At 33.6% G+C, this 22,841-nt stretch overlaps 2 protein-coding genes and 1 long non-coding RNA gene across 3 annotated transcripts; 2 read left to right on the top strand and 1 right to left on the bottom strand.

Moving 5' to 3' along the window:
• Positions 1-2,954: 2,954 nt before the first annotated feature.
• LOC129906081 (dyslexia-associated protein KIAA0319-like protein) lies at positions 2,955-6,947 on the bottom strand. The gene is made up of 2 exons (XM_055981713.1): positions 3,276-6,947; positions 2,955-3,216 (listed from the first exon to the last, which is right to left on the bottom strand). Exon 1 carries the CDS (start codon positions 6,654-6,656, stop codon positions 3,411-3,413), a length of 3,246 nt encoding a protein of 1,081 aa, XP_055837688.1. The 5' UTR covers positions 6,657-6,947; the 3' UTR covers positions 2,955-3,216; positions 3,276-3,410.
• Positions 6,948-15,043: 8,096 nt separating this feature from the next.
• LOC129906096 (uncharacterized) lies at positions 15,044-18,353 on the top strand. Its single transcript, XR_008770715.1, has 5 exons — positions 15,044-15,183; positions 15,243-15,471; positions 17,213-17,631; positions 17,701-18,015; positions 18,082-18,353. It is a non-coding gene; the product is annotated as an uncharacterized LOC129906096 (long non-coding RNA).
• Positions 18,354-20,729: 2,376 nt separating this feature from the next.
• Positions 20,730-22,028, top strand: LOC129906158 (transcription factor BTF3 homolog 4). The gene has a single exon (XM_055981813.1). It carries the CDS (start codon positions 20,898-20,900, stop codon positions 21,492-21,494), a length of 597 nt encoding a protein of 198 aa, XP_055837788.1. The 5' UTR covers positions 20,730-20,897; the 3' UTR covers positions 21,495-22,028.
• Positions 22,029-22,841: the final 813 nt, after the last annotated feature.

Here is a 22,841-nt window from a genome sequence, read left to right as displayed (position 1 = left end):
TTTATTGATTGGTTTTGTTTTTATAACTATTGGATTAAAGAATAAACAAATTTCTATGCATTTTTTAAACACATTAATATCCTTTTTCATTTTTCCACAATTAAATCACGATAAAGACTTGGCCCAATAATTTTGTGAGTGACTGTGTTTTTTTTATTTGACAGCAGATTTTATGTTGCAATCAGCTGTTCAAAGTCAAAGTGACAGAAGCGCGCTTTGCTTTGAGGATTTCTCAACGTAACGCAACGAAGCGACGCCCTGAAGCGTGTGTGTTTCAGCTTTAAAAGTTGTGACTACGTAGTCGAATTTCAACTAGCTTTTGGAATGCGAATTTGCACTACAAAGCCAGTTGACAGATGAAATAAAAAAAATGTGTTTTGATTGGTTTTAATAGCTTTTTCCCTAGTAATTCCTCAATTTCATAATTTATATTTACATGCTACTAATTTTATTTTATATGCTTTTTTCATCAATTCCACCAACAAATTAAAATTCAAATAGAATTGTTTGCATCAAACAGTGCTGACTGATAAACAGTCAACTAACTTTAAAGTCGAAATTTTTACACTATGTCGGAGGGGAAATTTTAACTAATTTTTTAGTTGTTTTCAGCCAATCAGAACGAGTCGACTAACGTAGTCACTAGGTTCGTGAATGCGCCCCATACTTATAATGTGCCCTTAATTATGAAAGTGGACTAAGTTACTCCCAAAAATGGCATCAAATCTAGCCTAAAAATTATTATTATTTAAGGGGTAAAGTTAATTTGAAAACGAAATCGCAGTAAATAAACTTCTTTATTGCTCCTTTAGTAATTTCATAAAAGAAATATAATTAAATCGTTATAAGAAAATTATTATGTTGTAGTTTTTCTTCAAACAATGCAAAAAGTGACAGTCCACTTTCATAATCATGGGACCATATAGTTTTGCATTAAAAAGCCAATTTCATTTTAAAAAAATGGAAAACATGATAAGTAAAAATACGGATTTTTGTTCATTCACTCGTCGAATGAACAACAAATCTCAACCATTATTGTGTGAGCGTTAATTTGCAAGAATGGCAGAGGGACCTAAATTACGATGATTTGATTGAAATACAAAATTCCAAATTTATTTAAAATCAAGAAAAAACATAAAAAAAAATAAGTTTTTAATCAAGAAATAAATTAATTAAAAAAGAAAAAGTCATCACAGATCTTTACATCAAGCAAAATATGAACGAAAAAAAAAGTAAGAGACAAAAATGAGTGAAAATTCTAAAATTTTTGCCTAGATCTGTGTACTGAAAAACGAAATTTTCCCTTCAAGATTTCGTTGTGCTATTTTTGTATGGAAAATTTCGTTTCGCTTCAGCAACATACTAGGCTTAAAACCTATAAATATTAAATTCTCAAAAGAAATTTTGACTTTATGGCACTATTTGGAACAGTGAAAAAAGGCCAATTTTTGAAAGTTGGTTTAATTTCACTTGGCTTTATTTTTTCCAAACTAGGAAAAACCTTAAGAAGAAGCAGTGAATCGTTATTCATAGTCATCACTCAAGTCGAGATTTCCAAAGGAAACGTCTGAAGAGACATTTACTTGAGGTATTCCTCAGTTCGCACCAATAATTACACTGATCAACAAAATTAAACTTTTTTTTTTGTTACAGAAACCAAGGTATACTTTTTTATAGGATTTTGTTGTGCTAAGCTCGAATCCGAAGTCAAAAAAATTCTATCACATCAGGTTTTTCGAAAATGCCGCTTTTTACCAGTTTTCGAGATTATTTCTTAGCGTTTGGTTATTTGTTATAAATAAATTTGTAACGGTTTCTAAAAGAACTAAATCTTGTCTTTCTAAATCCGTTTAAATCCTTTTAATATCTCTTTTCTTCTTTGAGAAATCTTAAGTTGAAATCAACGTGTTTGATATATCTCATGTTTATTTGCTTTTAATAGCAAATCACGAAAAGTTCTTTGCCAATCGCTTTCAAATTTTGACATAACGTTTTATTTACATTCCTGTAAGTTCTTAACTACCTATCTAATACGGTCACGCTTTGATGTATCTCACCGCGATTCACCACCTTCGCAAATATAAAAACTTGCGAGATTCTAAACCATTATAAATTTATTTAAACAAATTACCAAAAGCTAAGAAATAATCTTGAAAACTGGTAATAAGCGGCATTTTATATTTTCTAACGGGATTTTCTAAAAAACGTGATGTGATAGAAATGTTCTGACTTCGGATTCGAACTCAACACTCAAAAAACCTATAGAAAAGTTTATCTTGGTGTCTGTAACAAAAACCTTGTTGACCAGTGTTATCTAAAACTTGAGAAAACGCTTATTTTTTTAAATTCAATTGTTTGAAATTATAAAGGAGATTTATAATATTTAGTTACTGATTGTTTAAATACTCAATAGCGTCGTGCATTTTGTCCTTCATCTCAAAGAACTTTTAAATCAATTTAAATAAAAACACCACACATGATTCATTAAGTCAATAAATAATACATATTTTATTTTCCTGCTTTTCTCCCTCTTTTATCTCTGTACAGTTCATGAAAGTATACGTAAGCTTAGAAACTACAAAATCTTTTTATTTTACTTTTTTTTTATTATTCAAATGTTTGAGAACTTTTTGTTTTATAATTCTTCTTAATAATTATGAATTAATACAATTTAAATATTTAAATTAAAAATATATTTTTGGCAAAAAAATTAATACATGGAAAAAAAAACTAAAATTACTTAAGTACAAGCCAATTTTGGTCTTTTTCTTAAACTGTTTAATGTATATTTAAATGAAATAAAGTTGCTTTGACATTAAGAGACCTCAGAAACGGATTTAATTCAAATGGAATGTCATATCAATGAGCTTTAATAATGATAAAACTTTTCGCAGCCGCCAACTGCTTTTACTCAGCGGTCGAAAAAGTCTTGTAAGAAACGCAAGACAAATATTGTATACAAGAAGTCTTCTGCTTCTTTAAAGATTAAGACATTTTCCAATATCAAAAATGTTTCTGAGGTCTATGAATGCAAAAACTACCAACTTAAATAGTATAGGTAGTTATTTTTTCAAAAAAAAAAACTTAAATAAAAAAAAATACTTATACTTTGTGCTTTCCCTGATGAAATTAAATTAAAAAAATACATAACTAATCATTGAATGAAATAAACGACTACAATTTCGTCGCAACATCCACACATACACATTACTTGGCCTTGAAATTTTAAATAAGAATTAAAATTAAAATAAAAAGAAAATAGGAAAATTAAATACTTTACAAAGGAACATCGCGTTTCAAAAACTGGAATGTTGTGAGGAATCTCTTTCCCCAACTCGCTCGCTCACTCTATTCTCAAATGTCTTCTCTTCTTCTCTTTCTGTTTCTGCTGGAGTAGGTATTTAAAAATTCTATGTCTTGATTTTACGTCCAATTTTGGTTGTTGCATATTTCGAAGTATGATTATTATTTCGTGGTGCACCATTTGACCGTAAAATACCGTTCGGCTTCGAACGTGTCTCAAAAACAACATCTGAATCGGTCTCCGAGTCGGTTAGCGATGTAGCACGACTATATGAAGTAGGAAGTTCCTCTTCTTGCGATCCAATCAGAGAGTATTTCTGTACTTTTGGACGTGATCTGGGTTTCTTAGATGTAGTACGACAGGCACATGAAATACCCCAAAATAGACCAGACAATAGCAAAAATCCAACAATAACTGCAACGACGACATACAAAATCGACCAATCACAATTGGCTTCTTCTACACCCCAAAAATAGAACACAGAAGGCATCCAAAAAGTTTCACACATACAGGAACGAGTGACAGTGTTACAAGAACCATGACCAGAACATTTATTCTGACAAACTGTTGTACGAACATCAGCAAATGCAGCTCCCAAAATCGATGAATCACGTAAAATTTTCTCTTTCAATATTTGTTCGACTCTGAGTCCAGGTATCGGAGTCGATTTGATGTCTGTGGTTCCAGCTGGTGGTAGTTCCTCAGCATAGAAAACCAAAATCGCTTCATCCGACTTTGAATCGATTTTTAACTTTCGGACATAGATTTTAACATTTCCCAAAAGTAATGCTATTTTTTGAACCATTGAATCCAATTCGGATTGGGTCAGTACAGAGATTCCCATGGAGAATGTTAGTTCGACTAGATTCAATAGCTTCGGATCAGGTCGTACAATTACACTCACCGTATCACTGCCAGTTAAACCCTGTTCATCATTAACAGTCAATTTAAAGACATACCTGCCATGTGCCACATCGGTAAGCATCAAAACTGCTTCATGATTGGTGTTGCCAACAATATTACCAGCTGCTAGACTCATATCGTCTCTTGTCCAGGTATAGTTTACCACATTCAAATCATCATACGATTTCGATCCATTCAAATAGATCACAGATACCGGCAAGGTTATACTTTGATCTCCTCCAGCATTAGCTACTGGAGCACTATTCTTCTCCTGAACAACCTTCACCCATGTACTGTCACTAGCTGTGTTGTTATTCTCATCGGAAACAGTCAATTGGAATTCATAGAGTCCAATAGTTAGACTCGTCGCATTGGCAACAGATTCATTACCTTTCACTATCACCGCATCTTTGGGTCCCGAAACCTGAGACCATCGATATGATGTGATTTTAATGTCATCTTTCGATTGCGATCCATTAAGTTCCGCCCAGTTCTTTGGTAAATTAGTTGTAGAATTCGTTCCAGCTTCAGCCACCGGAGGAGTATTCGTAGGTGGCTTCACAAATACCGGCACTTTTGCCGTACTCGATTGATTACTACCATCTGTGACTTTCAACACAAATGTATACATTCCTTCTTCCAAATTGGACAATTGCAGATAAGGCGTTCGTGTGTTCTGCATGTCAACAGCTTTACTTTCATCACTAGCATCTTTAGTCCATTCCCATGCAACAATCTCTCGATCATCAGTACTGGCAGTTCCATTTAAAGTGACATTATTATGAGGCAAATAGACCATTACAGCACTTCCAGCATTCGCTTCCGGTGGATAATCGGTCACTTTAAGGACCGTAATATTAGCTGTTGTCGAATTCTTGGCATTATCCGAGTCTGTCACAGTCAATTGAAATGTATAGTTTCCAGGAGATGTCAAATCACTCAATTGAAGTGTATTGATCTCAGGAAGGCTTGGTTCATAACCAATCGGTCCAGATTTCAACTCCCAATGCCACCCGATGATCTTATCATCATCTGTACTTGCACTGCCATCCAGGATCGCCTTTGTCGTTGGCCATTTAATAGTCTGCTCTGATGGAGAGATTACAACTTGTGGCAAACGATTTATCCGCTTCTCTGGGAAAACTGTAACATTAGCCATAGCATCACCATAAGTTCCATTCCCCGTCACTGAGACTTTAAAAGTGTACAGACCTTCGGAGAGATTTGATAGTTTCACCTTGGACTTGGTTTGATCAGATATAGTTCCATTCATTGGACCTTTTGGCTGAGTTATCAATGTCCACAAGTATTTGTATGGAACTCCACTTGACTGTTCATCGGGGACAGTATAAGCCGACAGGGTTACCTCCTTTTCTGGTAGGGTTACCTCCTTCGACATTACCGAGACAGCAATTTTAGTTTGTTGCTCTTCCTTGCTAGCTGCCGCAGCAGCACCATTTTCATCCATTTGCCTTTCAGTAACTGGCATTGATTCTAATAAAGAAATATGCCTAGGTCCTTCACTTTGAAAGATTTTCTCAACAATTTTATCGCCTCCAAAGTCAATGTCTCTCAGGACACATTCTCTAAGGCGATTCCTGGCATATCCAAGAATACACTTGCAGATTCCCTTTCGCTCCCCAGATCGAATGCCAACACAGACTTCTTTTTCCGGGCATCCCCCGTCCATAGTGGGATCGCATGGAATATACTTGGCAGATCCACTATAGAAAAGCATTTCATCGTCAGCATCTTCATCCATAGCAGAGTTGCCATAAATATCATTCTTTCGATTCATAAAGAGCTGTTTGACTCTCTTCTCCTCCATCGGCATGTATTCATCTTCATACACGGCCGAAGGTGAGTCATATCGAAACTTGCTCGATTGTTTCCAGAAATTGAGAGGATTTGTAGCTGTGGGTGTAGCTTCCTCTTCTGGAATGAGTTCGCTAAGCTTTTCAGCTTTTAGAACATCCATCCAGGTTATATCCTCGTCACCAGGTTGAGTGACAACGGGATTGACCAAAACCATCTCAAGAGGGCCTTTGGCATCGCCTCTTTCTTTGGGCAAGCAAGCGGCATTGCTATTGCATCTAACATGGTAGCATGTTTGCTTATAAACAAAAGCAACATTGCATGTGTGATTCTTTTTCTCACAACATGCCAAAACACAGTTGTATAGATTGACTTCACCGTCAAATTTTAAGTCAGTCATGTTTCCTGCTTCGGTGCCATCACGCGGGACATAGCCACTAAATATATGATGGAATACATTCGGACAAAGGGCTTGAACGTTTCTAGTATTTAGTGGAGTTTTTTCGTTGCGAACTAAAGCACTGTTGCTGTTGCTATTGATGGGAATTCGACTAGCAAGATTTTTGATGACATCAGTGCTATTGACAAATAATGTCATTGATAGGCAAATGATTGTTAAATAAATTATATTCATTGCGACAGCAGCTAATTATATTCTACGCAAAATTTATCAAATTGTAATTTTTGATAAGAAAATTTTGATTAACTTTGATAAATGACAAAAAAAAACTACTTATCGTTGTAGATAAGAGCATCTGGTTAAGGAGTTTATCCAATTAGAAAAATATATTATTTCCATGACACACTTAATTTAAGAATATGTATTTTTTTAGTAAAGTTTCATATTGTTTGCATTATTTTAATGGGAATGAAGATTTATTTGATATTTTTTTTTGCAAAAATTTTCAGAATTTCGTAGAGCACAGCGAAAATTTTTTTTTTTTTACTTTTTTTTTGTTGACAGCATCAAATGTCAAATGAGTGTGTTGTATTTGTTATGGAATGTGGATAGTTGTGGATGGTATTTATGTCAAGAGATGGGTTAATGCAAGGCCTAGATGGGTTGATTTTTTGGGGGTCAGTATTTATTCGGGATCAACATTCGATGATTTTAACAGTGGCTTTTTGTATGTAACAGCCCCATTTCGGCAAGGTGTACAAGGCGAGGATAGCATAATTTTGTTTGGAGCCGCTGTATAAAAAAGTCTCTCAGCTTCGTTAAGGGCGATTTTATTCACTCAAAGTTGAAGGCAACTGGATGATTTTTATTCTCTACTTGAGAATTTAATTTTATACACTGAAATTTGACGTTTTAAACTTTTAATTTTAATTAAATCTAGAGTTGTTCAACTTTAGATTTTCTCAAATCCTGAAAATATCAAAAGATTGTTGAGCAAACTTGAGATTTTACTTAAAATGTCATTTGAAAATTTATTTTTTTTTGTCAAAAGTTTATTTTGTTCAGATTAAAAAACAAAAATAAAACAAATTTTTGCTAAATTATTGATATCTTTTGGAAAACAATCCGAGTTCTTTCGATAAAGAAATAATGAAATTGAGGACCCTTTGTGTTTTGAGTAAAGTGCCAAAATCGAAAAACTTGTTTTTTTTTTTCAATTTGTTATACCTAAAAAATGTTTTCAAAGAAAGCCAATTGCATATTAAATTAGGTACTTGTATAGGCATACATTTTGTGAAAAAAAAATTAAAGCAAATAAAAATTTAATTTGTGCTACAAAGATTGATGTTTTTTCTGGGTAATTTGGTTTTCTTTAACAAATCTTTCTTTTTGCGCTTGTTTCTGAATTTTTCCGCCGAAATTGCATTGTTAAGCTGTCTTGAATATCCATCACAATTGAGAAATAAATCAATATAAAAAAAGCATAAGAAACTTCAAATGACACAACTTCAATATAACATTTTAAATTGATAGTAGCGGGTATTCACGTTAACGCGGAAAACCCATAGAAACCGTAGAATTTTCTATCGGTAGAAATTTGTATGGGAAAAATATTCCACAAATCATAGAATTTTATCTCACAAATTTGAAGCAGAAACCGTAGAAAAAAAAATCTGATAAGCTTTGGGTGTGTTCAATCACTTATCGGATAGGATATCTGGGATCCCCGTATCTGCAATATCTTTTTGAACGCGATTTATATGTCTTAAGGCTTAACTACATACACCACTTTTTGAAAAAGCGCAATTGTTTTGTAAAAAAGAGTATACAAATTGTTTTTTAGACCAAAAATAAGCTTTCTACATTATTTGTTTTAATTTTCCAGCCCGAAAAACTATACAAAAATGCGTTTGAAAATTTTCACTTTTGTACTTTTTCACTTTTTGAGCCAATGTATAGTTTTTCGGGCTAGAAAATTAAAACAAATGATGCAGAAAGCTTATTTTTTGGTCTAAAAAACAATTTGTATAATCTTTTTCACAAAACAATTGCGCATGGCAGACAAAAAATATTTTCACTTTTGTACTTTTTCAAAAAGTGGTGTATGTAGTTAAAGCCTGGTACGCTGCTCGCGCTAAATTTAAGCCAAGATAAAATTCCCATACAAGTTATCGATAGGGTATTCACGATCCGATGCAACTGGTCTAGTATCATTGCAGAAGTGCAAAAGTGTAAAATCTTACAACACTACAACAACAAAATATATGAATTGAAATTTTACAATGGTCTTGCACTTTTGCTATACCCTAACCCTATTGCAAAATAAAAATACAATGGAGTAAAATTATTTTTGACAGATGGCAGCTCACCATCGCGTCGCCCATGATAAACAGTTTGTCTTTTTTATTCTGTTTATTATGGTTGTCGCTACTCATGTCCCGTAATTTAGTTTCTTTTGATGTAAAATAATTAGTGAAAATTAATTAACCCGAACAAAACAAAGAATTAAATTATAAAAAATGGAAAAAAAGAAGAAGCAACGGTGGAGGAAAAAAAAACATCATTCAAGGCTTGGCCACACCGGAGGGTACGTGGTAGAGGTACAGGTAACGGTACGGGTATTTGTATGGAAAAAATTCCAAACTGACACATCAACGTTCGGGTGTGGAATTTTTTAAATACAAATATCGTTGCCGCTACCCGTACCGCTACCGCGTACCCTCCGGTGTGGCCAAGCCTTCATGCTTCAATATTTACTATAGATAAGAAGAGGGGCGTTCACGATCTATTGTAAAAAAATAAAATTTTACATTTTTACTAGGCCTGTTGCACCAGATCGTCCCAACTAACATTTTTGCTTACGGGTTGCAAGTCTAAAGGGCTATTCGCACCTATAAGGCTGGTATACTACCCACGGTAAAAAAATTATCAGTAAACGCTGATATTTATACTTCTAAAAAACTTTTTAGGAGTATCTTATAGTGGGATTATAGGTGTGATGAGAAAATTATCTATAAGCACACTATAACGATGTCGAGAAGCATTTAATCCTATAGGAATCCACGACAGAGGTCATTAAAAGCTTCTTATCATGATAACAATTTTATTCTTATAAAGCCTTACAGGTGTACAAAATGTAGCATCTGGACAGGTTTATAGAAGGCATGATACTCAGCTTCTCGATTGTTCTTTTAAGGACGTCAAGGGACGCCACGTGGTTATAACTTTACCTTTTCAAGTACAATATTGAAATAGTTACATTTTGTTTCATTAAAACAAATTAAAAAAATAATTGCTTTCATAAAAATATACACGTACAAGGCTAGGTACGTGTTTTTCATAATCGCTACGTATTTTTTAATTACTGAACATGTATCGAGCATTTTTAGTGGTTTGTTCTTTTCCATGACAATCTCAGATTCTTCTGTCCTGATTGTGTTACTCCCAAGAGAGCTTTAATGGCCAGTTTAACAGCACTATGTTTGTCAGTTACTTATGTCGAATTCCTTTCAATTGAAAAATCGAATTTTCGGCGATCTCGAAGCGAATTTTTTCTGAAAATCATGTTCCATAGAAAAAAAATTCGCCTCAAACGAAGCAGAATTCGAATTTTTTTTAATCCCTCTTTTTTGAGAGATTTACACGGATTTGCACACACACTTGGAACATTTGACATTTCTCAAACGTCAAGCTGAAAGTTTTCTTCGTATTGTTTGTTTATTTGAGAACACCAACTTCAAATAAAGAGTAAATTTTAATTGAATATCGTAGGTCTGTTTGGGTTCTTTTTGGACAAAAATATGAAACCTGTCAAAGTTTAAGGAGTGGGGATGAAATCCTCTCAGAGAAAGAAAAATTGTGTAAAAGTACCTAAACGCTTTTGGCACAAAATTTTCTGCTACTTTTTCTACAACAACAAAAATGTAAACAATAACACCAATTGAAAACAAAAATTAAGAAACGAAAAATATAAAAACATTTTGTTTTGTTTAACAAACACATTTTGTATTTATTTTTTATAAATCATTTATAAAATTTAGCACTTAACCATTAAAACACAATAAATAAAAATAAAAACACAAAACATAGCCACATCGCCATGTTTTTACTTTGTTTTGTTTATTAAAAATGTAAACACAAATTGAAAAACAAAACAAGAAATGACAAATATTAAAAACACTTTGTATTGTTTGTATTGTTTTTTAAACACTTTTTTTATTATTTTGTTATAAAATATTAATTTATTTTGAGTATTACACCACTAAAACGAAATAAATAAAAAAAAAACAAGAAAAAAGCCACGCCGCCATGTTTGTAGTTTGTTTTGTTTATGTTGTGCGACAAGAAAAATTAAGAAAAACAGAGAAAGCACTACCTTTGACAGATTTCAGATTTTTGTCCGATGAAATTTTCTGGGCAGAAATTCGCAAGAAGGGGAAATTTTTTTCTCTCTCGCGGCCATCTTTTTTGTGAAAAAATGCACAATTTCAGAGTACCCAAACAGGAATTGGGTTAAAAATGTTGAAAAAAGTAGAAATATTTCTGTTTTAGGCAGTACCCAAACAGACCTCGTATTTTTATTGCGGAAAAATATGAAATAAATAAAAAAAAAACAATGTGCGATCAAAATATATTTTTTCCTGGCATAGTTCTTGTGAAAAAGTCAAATTACTGTGACTTTTCTTCTCGTAATTGTCGTCAGAAAATTTTTTCTCTGTAAAACCACAGCATACGGCCAAAATAATAACCTTCTACTTCATCTTCACACAGATCTTAATAATAACTGCAATTTCCCTTTGATTCTGATTAAAATAAATCTATATTACCGAAGAAAATAAATAAAATTATTGATCAAAGGAATCTCTGGTTTTATATTGCAGAAATTGTTTTGGTTTCAGCTTGACGTTCGTGTAAAAATTGTTGTCAAATGACACACATACAATCGCAAAAAGAATTCGGTCTGTTTTCATGTTCCTTTTTAACACCAAAAATTCGATTTTTTGAGGCGATTCAAAAAATTGAAAGGAATTCGACATTAAAAATGTTGTTTGTACTTGAGGAAATCTCGAACTGTTTTGGAAGAGCGACCAGTTGCATTGGCTTTTCAGATGTGGGGTTCCGTCGAAGTCAAAACCTATGATCTGGTAGGTAATGCGAAAGGGACTGCGTCCTTTGCTGTGTGTTTATTTATGTTTCAATTAATAATGTGAGTTATACATCTCTTGTGTTATTTATCTATGGATCAGCTCATCTGTCAAACATTTGTTAGCTATATTTTATTTTCTTCATTTCATTTCATTATAAAATCAACATCAAACAAATCAAACATAATTTCACTTTTTATTTTGAATATTGTGTTTTTTAGTCAACACCAGCAATAGATAATTAGCCACAGCTAATTAATTCAAATAGTGATGGAGATCCGGACGAGTCACTTACGGGTCTGCGGGATGCCCCAACCCGTTCGTGTGTCCTGCAAAGAACGTGCGACTTTGAAGTCGACATAAATCATCAACAGCAACAGACAATTAGCCACAGCTAATAATAACACAAAAAGTGACTAGGATGGATAATTACATCGCCATAAAACAGGGAAACTAGTATGTACAAAAAGTTAAACTGTGCTAACAGTACAACATAACACACCACAACAGTAAATAGCGGCATTTCATCGCACGCTATATCCATACAAGTAAGCGGTACGAATCATAACGGCGCATCGAAACACCTGATGCTAAAACTGAAAGCATATTCCCTAGTACATCTAAAATACTTTAAAACATATTCGCCAGTTAATTGATTTAATTTCATCTAAATTGAATGTTTTATTGTTTGCTACAATGTTATTCTCCTCATCCTAGTATCTATGTAATCAAAATTCCGTGATCTATTTTGTATTAGTGTTGAGCACATTCATACTACTTTACTGACTATTTCATTTTGTATCTCCTACCAAATGTATCTATACTATTTTATAAATTAAGAAGAGCTATCGCTCGTAAAGATAGAGAAACAACATCAATGTATACCAAAATGTATCTTCCTCTCTACACCATTAATCGAATCTTTCACTCAGTCACCCTAAATGTATATCTCAATGTTAAAATGTTGCTCATACACTCTCGTATACTGTGATTTAAATTGTATGTTTAATGTATATATGGCGCTCTCGCTTCATAAACTCAAAAGAAACAAAAAAAGAAAAGAAACGAAAAAAAAAAAAAAAAAAATAAAAATCTAAAGCAATATGTTAGATTTTAAGCATATCACTGCACTGGCCAGTTTTCGTATGTATGTAGTTTTAAGATAGGTTAAGTTTATTGTATATATGTATTCGTGACTACCGTCACAAACAAATTCAACTAAACGCTTATGAGCAAAAGCAGTCCAACCATATATTTAGTTTTATATAAATACTGACCGCCACGAGGCTTTACAAAAAAAATACTCGAAAAAGAAGGCAATACTTTATAGCCACTTTAGTACAATAAAAGCTATTGTTAGAATAAGATATAAAATGTAACCTAACTTTGAAGACTCAATAAAATTCAATTCAATTCAAAATATTGTGTTTTTTTTTCTTCAGCTACAACAATGCGGAGTCATAGTCCCAGGAAGATGAAAACCCAAATATCAAAACAAGTTTACAATCCATCAACAACAACAGCAGCAGCGTCGTCCACAACAAATTCAATCAATCGAGATGATGTAAATGTAAAACGAAACGACCGCATCGTCACAGCTGAGGTGGGAGACTTCCAAAAAAAAAAGGAAACTGTGGCTACGGTAGATGACCCACCCAAAGTTGTAGTCGCAAAACATTAACCACCAAAACAACAGCCGACAACTTCCATTCAGAGAAGTAAGACTGATACAAACATACGGCGTCCTACCGCACGAAAGATTCAACCAAGTAAAGAAGCACAAACAACACGTTGCAAATCAGCAAATGTAGATGATAAAAACAGTCCAGCCAAGCTCCGTCAGAAGACATATAACTCTGAGGAAGCTCAACGTTATATGCAAGAGCAGAAAAAGAAAAGAAGTTCCCTTCAAATCAATGATGCAAAGCCATCAGCAATTGATAAAGATGAGATTAAGAAGCGCCTGGAAAACCTCGAAAGAATGTAGATAAGAATGTCAAGATATCCAAGAAGAAAGCTGGTTCATCCACAGAGCCACCCATTAATCGGAGGGAAGAAATCAGGAATAGAATTAATAAGGAATCAGAAATTAATTTAAAGATTTCAGAGAGAGAAGCCTGGCCCGAAAAGGTACTAAAAGCACCGTCTCCACATAAAAATGAAGTTAGGATTGAAGATGAAAAAGCAAGTCCTGCGAAAACTTCCAGAGTAGAACCATGGGCAGATAAAGTAAATAATGTAGATGCAAAGACTTCACCATCGAAACATCAACATCCAAGTCCATTGGCTGAAAACCACAAGAAAATCGGTCTCTTGCGAAAGCCTGAGTTCAAAGATCACTCCTTCAGTGCCATAAAGGACATAAATAATTGACAGAAAATCTAATTATAGATAATCTTACACCGCAGGTAGCTATTCCCACTTCCAGATTACAGACAAATGGAGAACATCTTCTTTCACATCATCTCTCACGCTCATAGAACACGCTTCATCAAGATTCAAAGGGGATGACAAAGAACAATCCGCCTTAAGTAGCAACAAAAGTTAAGATGGAAAACTATCAGAATCAAATCTATCCGGGAGAAGGCTAAAACCAAAAAGTTCTCCCGAATTGGATTTGAAAATACCAGAAGCAAAACTTCGATCACGTACTTCAGTCCGTGAAAAATCTGTTCAAGTCTATCCGATAGGATCTTCCAAAGGCCAACAACAGCAAAAAAATACTGAACTACCTTATTGACTAAAGCCAACATTAGTTCAAGCTTATCCTTATAACCTTATTATGGCAGTTCGCAAGAAACTAACTAGAAGCTATTGCAAATCCTCCAGCTGTTGCGTCATCTTCCTCCTCTTCAATGGAACAACAAGTGTCAAAGAAAACTACCACAGAAACTCCAGTTTCTTATCCAAAACTCCAGCGAAATAACAATGTTAAAAGCGAATAATTGATGAAAAAGATAAATCTCTATTCAAATCAGTTGAAAAATCATCTTCGAATAAGGAAAATATCAACGAACCCAGATTATCAAGAAGAGTCTCAGAAGTTACATCCAATTTCAGTTCGATATCAATACAACTTCCTGAGTCGAATAATACATTAAGCATTCCCAAACCGAAGCCACCACAGCAACATCAATTTCATGACGATGGTGACACAACGGTCTCTAGTTCTATATTCTCAAGTCCCGAGAAGAAAAAGAAGAATTTCAATGGAAGATCAAATAATTCTCAATCAGAAGCACTAAGTCCGCTCTATATGGACAATATTACGAATTTACATATTAAGTTCAAATCAATGATGAGTAATATCACTCTTGGAAGAGGGAATCATTTTGAAAATTCCAGTACTACCTCTTCGCATCGAATAGGGGAAACTGGTTCGATTACAAACAGATCAGATGGAAGTGTAAATTTTAGTCAACTCTTGGTTGCAACTTGGATCTAAAAAATCATTTAAAACACAAACTGATAGTAGTATCCATGAAGTTCGAAGAGAATCTTCAAAACAATCAAGTGCGATCAATACCGATAGAAAATCTTCTTCGGCTTCTTCGTCAAACGAAGAAGAAATTCCAGAAGGAGCATCACAAAGTTCACAGAATTCAAGTATTGGAATGGTAAGTTAAGATTTTAATTTTAATGATTTTTAGTTTTTATTGTTATTTTTCTCCTTTAGTACGAAAAATTGATTCAAAATGAGACAAGTAAAACAGACCATTTAGCTGCATTACTTAAAATGCGAAAAAAAGCTTTAATTGATCGCATACTAAAGGTCAAATTGCATGGTTGGGAGTACAGAAGGAACGATATAAGACAAAGGGTTTGGTTCTACAAATATCAGCTGTAAAGAAAAAGCAAAGAGGAATTCTTATGAAAATGGAAAAAGAAAGAGAGGAAATTAAAAAGTAAGTTAAATATTTGGTGAGCTTTTACATTTGAGTCTGGTATATGAATAAGACGATTTTGCCTAATTGTATCCTTATAAAATACATCACAAAATTTTAAAAAAGAGAAATCCCCAAAATATCATTTCAGAAAACTATGCTAGAGTTAGTTGTATGAGTTTAAGGGGGTATGTTATACTGCCCATAATCTCGTAAAGGCCCTAACTACATCTTACTTCTGAGTCATAGAGGGAAACACTAAATCCAATATCGCAATTTGCATAGAAAAATGAAAGAAATCAAAAGTACATTTTGAATTGTCTGACTTATTTGAAGACTTAGGCTAGTCGCGCACATTCAACTTTTAGTCACTCAAATGTTTGGTTGAAAAAATGTAATACACGTTCTTGTATGGGACCCCGCGCACATGCAGAAACTATTTGGTTGTCGGTTTGTAGCACAGGATAGTTAGTAAAAAAAACAGGCATTTTGTCGAACGAAATATAGGACGGCTGATTTTTTCAAATCTGAAAGAGGGGTATTCAAAAAGCTTAAGTGTCCTGGTTTTCGGGACGCCACACAGTGTGTCGAGCCCATACAAAAGTTTATCATAAATACTTGCAGCTAAGTTTTTGGAGTTTTAATATCTTTTTTTGTGTTTTTATGGCAGGAATAGAAAAAAAAGCTACAAATTAACAAAATTAACAACCTATTACTTTTTTTTTAGTATAATTTATGAAATTAACATTTATTGAAGAAGCCACTTGTGAGCAAAATTATTTTTTTTTTTTTTGTATATAAACAAAAATATACTTTTCGTAAGGTTTTTGGTGTGCTGAACTCGAATCCGATGTCAGAAAAATTGTATCATATCATATCATAACGGAAATATTCCCGTTAGAAAATCTGAAATGTCGTTTTTTTAACAGTTTTTGAGGTTATGTTCTTGAACGTGGTGATTTATTTAAAATAAATTTGTGACAGTTTCTAAAAGAACTAAATGTTTTCTTTTAAAGTCCGTTTAAATCTTTTCAATATCTTTTTTCTACTTTGAGAAATCTTAAGTTGAAGTCAACTTGTTTTGTTTATCTTCTCTATACAAAAAAAAATCGTAGGTTTATTTGCGTTTCATAGCAAATCTCGAATAGTTTTTTGTCAATCGCTTTCAAATTTTGAAATAACTTTTTGTTTACATTTTCGTAAATTCTTATATCGGCGAGGTTGGTAAATACAGCTATAATACACAGTAGAGCGTGGCCGGGTCAAGTACTTATATTAAAAATTTAGTATGCAGAAAAATATAATTTTTTTCGTGTTGAAAACAATACTTAAAATATTTTTAATTTATTAAAAAGCTTTTTGTTACTTGTTCCTCAAAATATTTTCGATTTCCGAGGTACTCATGTTTCGGAGCTTATTTTGAATACATAACCTGGGTTATTTTCTAAGATAAATATGTTTTCATATGAGTTGACATAATAAATTATATTTTAATAGCAAAAATATTAATTTTTAACAAAAAAAAAGTGATTTATCATAAGGGGACGACACACTGTGCGCCACCCCCCTGGCGAAATCCGCCATTTTGAAAAACGCGAATCGCTCTATATCTCCAAAGCTATGGGTCCTATAGAAATGGTGATCAGACAAAAGTTCTTGGAAATTTAATTATCTTCTTCTTTGTCATACATTATTTTTCTAAGCGTGCAATGCAGTTTTTCTCTCCCTATATAACATTAATTATTTTTTTATTAATTTACAGGATTAAACAAGGAATGCTCAATGCACTTATGACGATCCGATGACGAAAAATCCGTTCGCAATGCCATTGCGCAGTTTATTGGTGTTTTGATTCGTCATGAAGCTGAAAAGAAGGGATAATGGATTCAAGACGTCTTACAATTTTTTAAGCTGATCCAAGGCAAAGTGAATTAGGTGCTTCATTAACCGATATAGCACCAGAACAGTTTGTCGCACACATGGAATCTATTGTTGAAATGTTTGCTGCTGCGATAAATGCTACCGAAACCAGTCTAAATTTGGATCTATAAAATGCTTATGGGTATCACCTATTTGGTGCCATTCATTTTTAGACACAAAACTGCTGAATTGACTTACTAGAAGTCGATTGCTATGGGTCTTAACACTCTTCAAGCTTTTGTCGTACTGGACTCTGAGAAGGTAAGACTATTTCAAACGTATATTTATATTTTTCCCAAAAATTTTAAATATTCTTTTTATATTTAAAAGTTCATTTAAGCTTTTGGAATTTTGGAGAGCATGGCCGACTACCGTACAAGGTAACGATCCGTTGCCACGTAAGGCTGCCTTGCTAAGCATGGCTCATTGCTGAAGGTGGCTCTAAGGCCATTTGCAACAAATATTTGGAAACTTTATTGAATATTTTAAAAGTGAGCATCATGACTGTAACATGAATTCAATTGTTCGTAATGCTTCCAGTGGTGGAGATGAAAAATATGCCGCTGATACCACCCTTACTGGAAAGGAGAATAACATGCTTGTTTTTTGGAGGAAACATCAAGTGTAGTGTACTTTCTTATCCAGGTAAATTTTCGATCAATCACATTCACAAATCAATTAGTTTTTTCATCTCTTGTTTTTTATTTATAGAACTCTTCCTGGTGTAATGGCTAAGTTGAGCATGAAGCTGATTTTGTACAGAAAGCAGCTCGTTATCACTAGTTTAGTTCGTAGAGACTGCAATCTTCCAAATAAGACAAAATCTGAAGCATTTCTTCACGGATTCTCAGCCCAACAACAATGTGATTCTGTTCGAAAATTATTTTGGACAAAGAACCAGGTCAAGGATGTGCTGTTTTGGGTAAATTTGACTTGTGTTTCTTTATAAAAATAAAAATTAAAACTAAAAATTGTATAAATAATTTCTGGTTTTTTATTTTATTTGATTTTTTTCCTCCCTCCTGGTGAGTATTGAATAGCCCTATTATGCTTCCAATAAGAATTCTGTGGTAGGCTTATAGGATCGAATACCACTTTCGGCTATTGATGAGAAACCTTACAGTAGTCTTACAGTGTGCTTCTTCGCACATTTATAGGATCGAATACCACATTCGGCTACTGATGAAAAACTTTACAGGAGTATTTCATTGTACTTCTTATAGGTTTAATAGGAGTAAAAAAAGGGGGCCTTTTTGATGATAAACAGGGTTATATGAGTCTTTTAGGTGTGAAATTAGTGATGACAAAAAGCTTCTCACCATCGTTATAACATCGAAATTGTTAGTTGGGGTGAGTACCCCTGATAATTTGTATGGGACTCATTTTAGCTCAGCTAAAATTTTTCGATAATTTGTATGGAAGCTAAAATTTAGCGCGAGCAGCGTACCAGGCTTAAGCCTTTACGTGTTAAAAACAACAAAAACTTTATCTGTATAGATTTTTGAAAAATCCAGATAATTATCTCGATAAAAACAGTAGTGCAAAGGTAGTTTATTTGTTGTGAAATATCTGAAAATATTAACAAAAAAAAACGAAGAAAATAAGGTTTGAAAAAAGCTCTCATAGAAAAAAATAATCAAAAATTTGTTTGACATAGTTGCATTGAAATGTTAATATTTCGGTATATACGCAATGCACTTTTCAGATAAAAGTCTTAAATATGTTAATATTGAAAATAAAATAGGGGTATTCACGATCTGGTGCAACATCAGGCCTAGTAAAAATGTAAATTTTTATTTTTTACAATAGATCGTGAACGCCCCTCTTCTTATCTATAGTAAAGGCTTAACTACATACACCACTTTTTGAAAAAGTACAAACGTGAAAATATTTTTTTTTCTGGCTAGCGCAATGGTTTTGTGAAAAAGAGCATACAAATTGTTTATTAGACCAAAAAATAAGCTTTCTGCATTATTTGTTTTAATTTTTCAATCCGAAAAACTATACAAAAATGCGTTTGAAAATTTTCACTTTTGTACTTTTTCACTTTTTGAGCCAATGTAGTTAAGCCTTAAATATTGAAGCATGAATAGCTGCGTTCCTTTGGAAATATTTATCTACTTTTTAGTACTTAAAACTACTTTGATCAACTTTGCTATACTGAAAAAGAAGTTCAAAGCAGCTTTAAGTACTAAAAAGTAGATAAATATTTCCAAAGGAACGCAGCTAATGAAATCCATGATGTTTTTTTTTTAACAGGGTTATTTCTCCACTGTTGCTTCTTCTTTTTTTTTCATTTTTTAAGGCTTGGCCACACCGGAGGGTATGCGGTATAGCGGTAACGATATTTGTACTAAAAAAATTCCACACCTGAACGTTGATGTGTCAGTTTGGAATTTTTTTCATACAAGTACCCTCACCGCTACCCGTACCGCTACCGCATACCCTCCAGTGTGGCCAAGCCTTTATAAGTTCAATTTGACGTTTAAGCCTGGTACGCTGCTCGCGCTTAATTTTAGCTCCCATACAAATTATCGAAAAATTTTAGCCGAGCTAAAATGAGTCCCATACAAATTATCGATAACTTGTATGGGAATTTTATCTTGGCTAAAATTTAGCGCGAGCAGCGTACCAGGCTTTAACAAACAGCTGTTTGTTTTGTTTGGGTGTTCATTTAAACCTTTTTCGGAATTTTCTATTTTTCTACAAAGTAGAAAATTATCTCGTTACGTGAATAACTTGTATGGGAATTTTATCTAGGCTAAAATTTAGCGCAAACAGCGTACCAGGCTTTAAGCAAAAACAAATTTAAATTTCGTTGAAGATTTCCTTGCACTATTTTTTTATGGAAAATTTCGATTCGCTTCAGCTGCGTACTAGGCTTTAAGTGAAAAGAAAATTTTCAAAGAGAAAAAAAAAAGCTCACTCACGCTTGTTTCTTGACCCAAAAGACTATTAAGGCTTGGCCACACCGGAGGGTATGCGGTAGAGGTACGGGTAGCGGTAACGATATTTGTATGAAAAAAATTCCACATCTGAACGTTGATATGTCAGTTTGGAATTTTTTTCATACAAGTACCGTTACCTCTACCCGTACCGCTACCGCATACCCTCCGGTGTGGCCAAGCCTTTATTGTGTTAAATATTTTTTTGTACTTTTCCAAAAAGTGACCAATGTAGTTCAGCCCAAGAAAATTTGATAATTTTGTGCTTCGTTTCTGAATATTTGGTATCACTACCTAAACAGCGACATCTATTGATGATACCAAAACACGATTTTGGTATCACTATTTCAATTTCTAGCACATTTCCATTCATCAGAGCTACTAGAATTTAAAATTTCTACTATAATTCCTTTTTGCATAATGGCGATTCCTTTTGACAGTTGAATTTGCTTTTGGCGCACGTGTTTTCCAGCGCATCGTAAATTTCTTTTTTCCACAAAAAAAAAAAAAATTCGTCCCGAGTTATTTAATAAATTTGTGAAAATCCAAAAAAAAAAATAACTCAAATCGAGTTTTTCCACTATGAATCCTGAAAAACTAAAGAAACTCCAAGCACAGGTGCGTATTGGAGGTAAGGGAACCCCACGCCGAAAGAAGAAGATTGTCCATTCAACGCCCGCTACCGATGACAAAAAGCTACAGTCATCGTTGAAAAAACTTTCAGTAAATACCATCCCCGGCATTGAAGAAGTTAATATCATCAAAAACGACGGCTCAGTCATCCATTTCAACAATCCCAAAGCCCAGGCATCATTGCCCACCAACACATTCGCCATTACCGGCCATGGCGAGAATAAATCGATTTCCGAAATGCTGCCTGGCATCCTCACCCAATTGGGGCCCCAGGACATCACACAGCTAAAGAAGATCGCCAGTGAATTTGCCGCGAATAAGGGTGCAGCTGGAGCTGGATCTGTTGCGGGTGGTCTGTCCGCTGCTGATGATGATGTCCCCGATTTGGTTCAAAATTTTGAAGAAGTCGCTATTGGTACAGCTGCTCCTTCTGCTGCTGCTGCTGCTGCAACATCACCAGCTGCTGCTGATGCAGCTGAAAGCGCTGCCACCAGTTCTCCAGACACAACCGCTCCCAAGAAAATTGAAGAAATTCCTGTCGCCTAAAAAAACGGAGTCACTCAGTTGCCCTGGGTAGTAGATTGTAGTTTGTGAAAGTTTTACACTATACATAGTCAAAAAACAAATAAAAAAAAAAGCAACCAGAGAAACAAAATTAACCTTTATAGAATTATAACACAAAAAACAAATGAAAAATTATATAAAAACAAAAAAAAAACTAGAAAAAAACGTTTATTTTTGGTTTGAAGATGCATTTTATTCGAGAACACACCACAAACTCATTTTTTTTATTTTTCGATCACTCTCGCTGCACATTACAATTTCATTTTTACATAAAAAAACATTCATAGTCTATATAGAAACGACATACATAAAATTCCGAAGGATATAACTCTTATACACTCCTTGATATGCATTGCCAATATGAAGGATTGATGTGGTGGAGCCACAAAAAACGGGAAAAAGTCTTAAACATTCTCTTAATTTTTTTGTTATTTTCTTTTTTTTACGCTGTAGTATTTTTTTTTATTTCTTGCTTCTGGACAAGTCTCATATTAATTCATATTACAAAAAAAACAATACATATATTATATAAATATTATTTTAATTGATGGATGGTATATATAAATAAATAAAATTAGTTTGACATCATTTTTATGTAATTCTCAGAGTAATGAACAAAATAATAGAAGAAAACTATAAAAATAAAATTGCATTGAAAACTTCATTTGTGGATTTGTTTTCATTTTGAATTTCTTTCTCGGTATCAATTTCAGATTGGTCAGGTTGTGGGACATAAAATGGTGTATTTTGATTGCTGTTGCTAGGGGCGCATTTGTAGGTGTCATATAATAATGGAGGCTAAATGGAAATTCATTCAGTTTCAGTCCCTCTGTATTATTATTTTAAAAGTTCTCAAAAAAAAAAAAATTCTAAAAATAGGGCAGGTAAATTACTGGGCGCCACGAGAAAATGGTAAGCACAAGGGCCATCTTCTCGAATACTTTAGAATAAAAATGTGAATTCCAAAGAAGTGCGGTGAATCATTAAGCTTCCACCAAGGCCGTCGTATAAAAAAAATAAACTTGATTTTGTGGTTGGTATGGGAGTGTGGGGGCAAAAGGTCTTTTCCTATATAAAAAAAAAAAAAAAAACAAAAATAATAACAAACATTGAGATTTATAATGATGTCGCTTTCAATTTGTTGTTGTTTCATAGGGATCAACTATACTCCGCATTATTTATTTTGATTTGATTTTAATTTTAGTTGGGATGGGTTGCGGTTGGTGAAGAAAGATTGGCATCAGGCATATTATTTGTATGTATTTTGTATTTTTATTTATCAACACAAAATCAAGAATACAGAAAGCTTTAGGGAGCTTTAATGGAAGC

Source organism: Episyrphus balteatus, chromosome 1 (assembly GCF_945859705.1).
Source record: "Episyrphus balteatus chromosome 1, idEpiBalt1.1, whole genome shotgun sequence".
NCBI classification, from domain to species: Eukaryota; Metazoa; Arthropoda; class Insecta; order Diptera; family Syrphidae; genus Episyrphus; species Episyrphus balteatus.
This window is presented reverse-complemented; position numbering and strand designations above follow the sequence as displayed.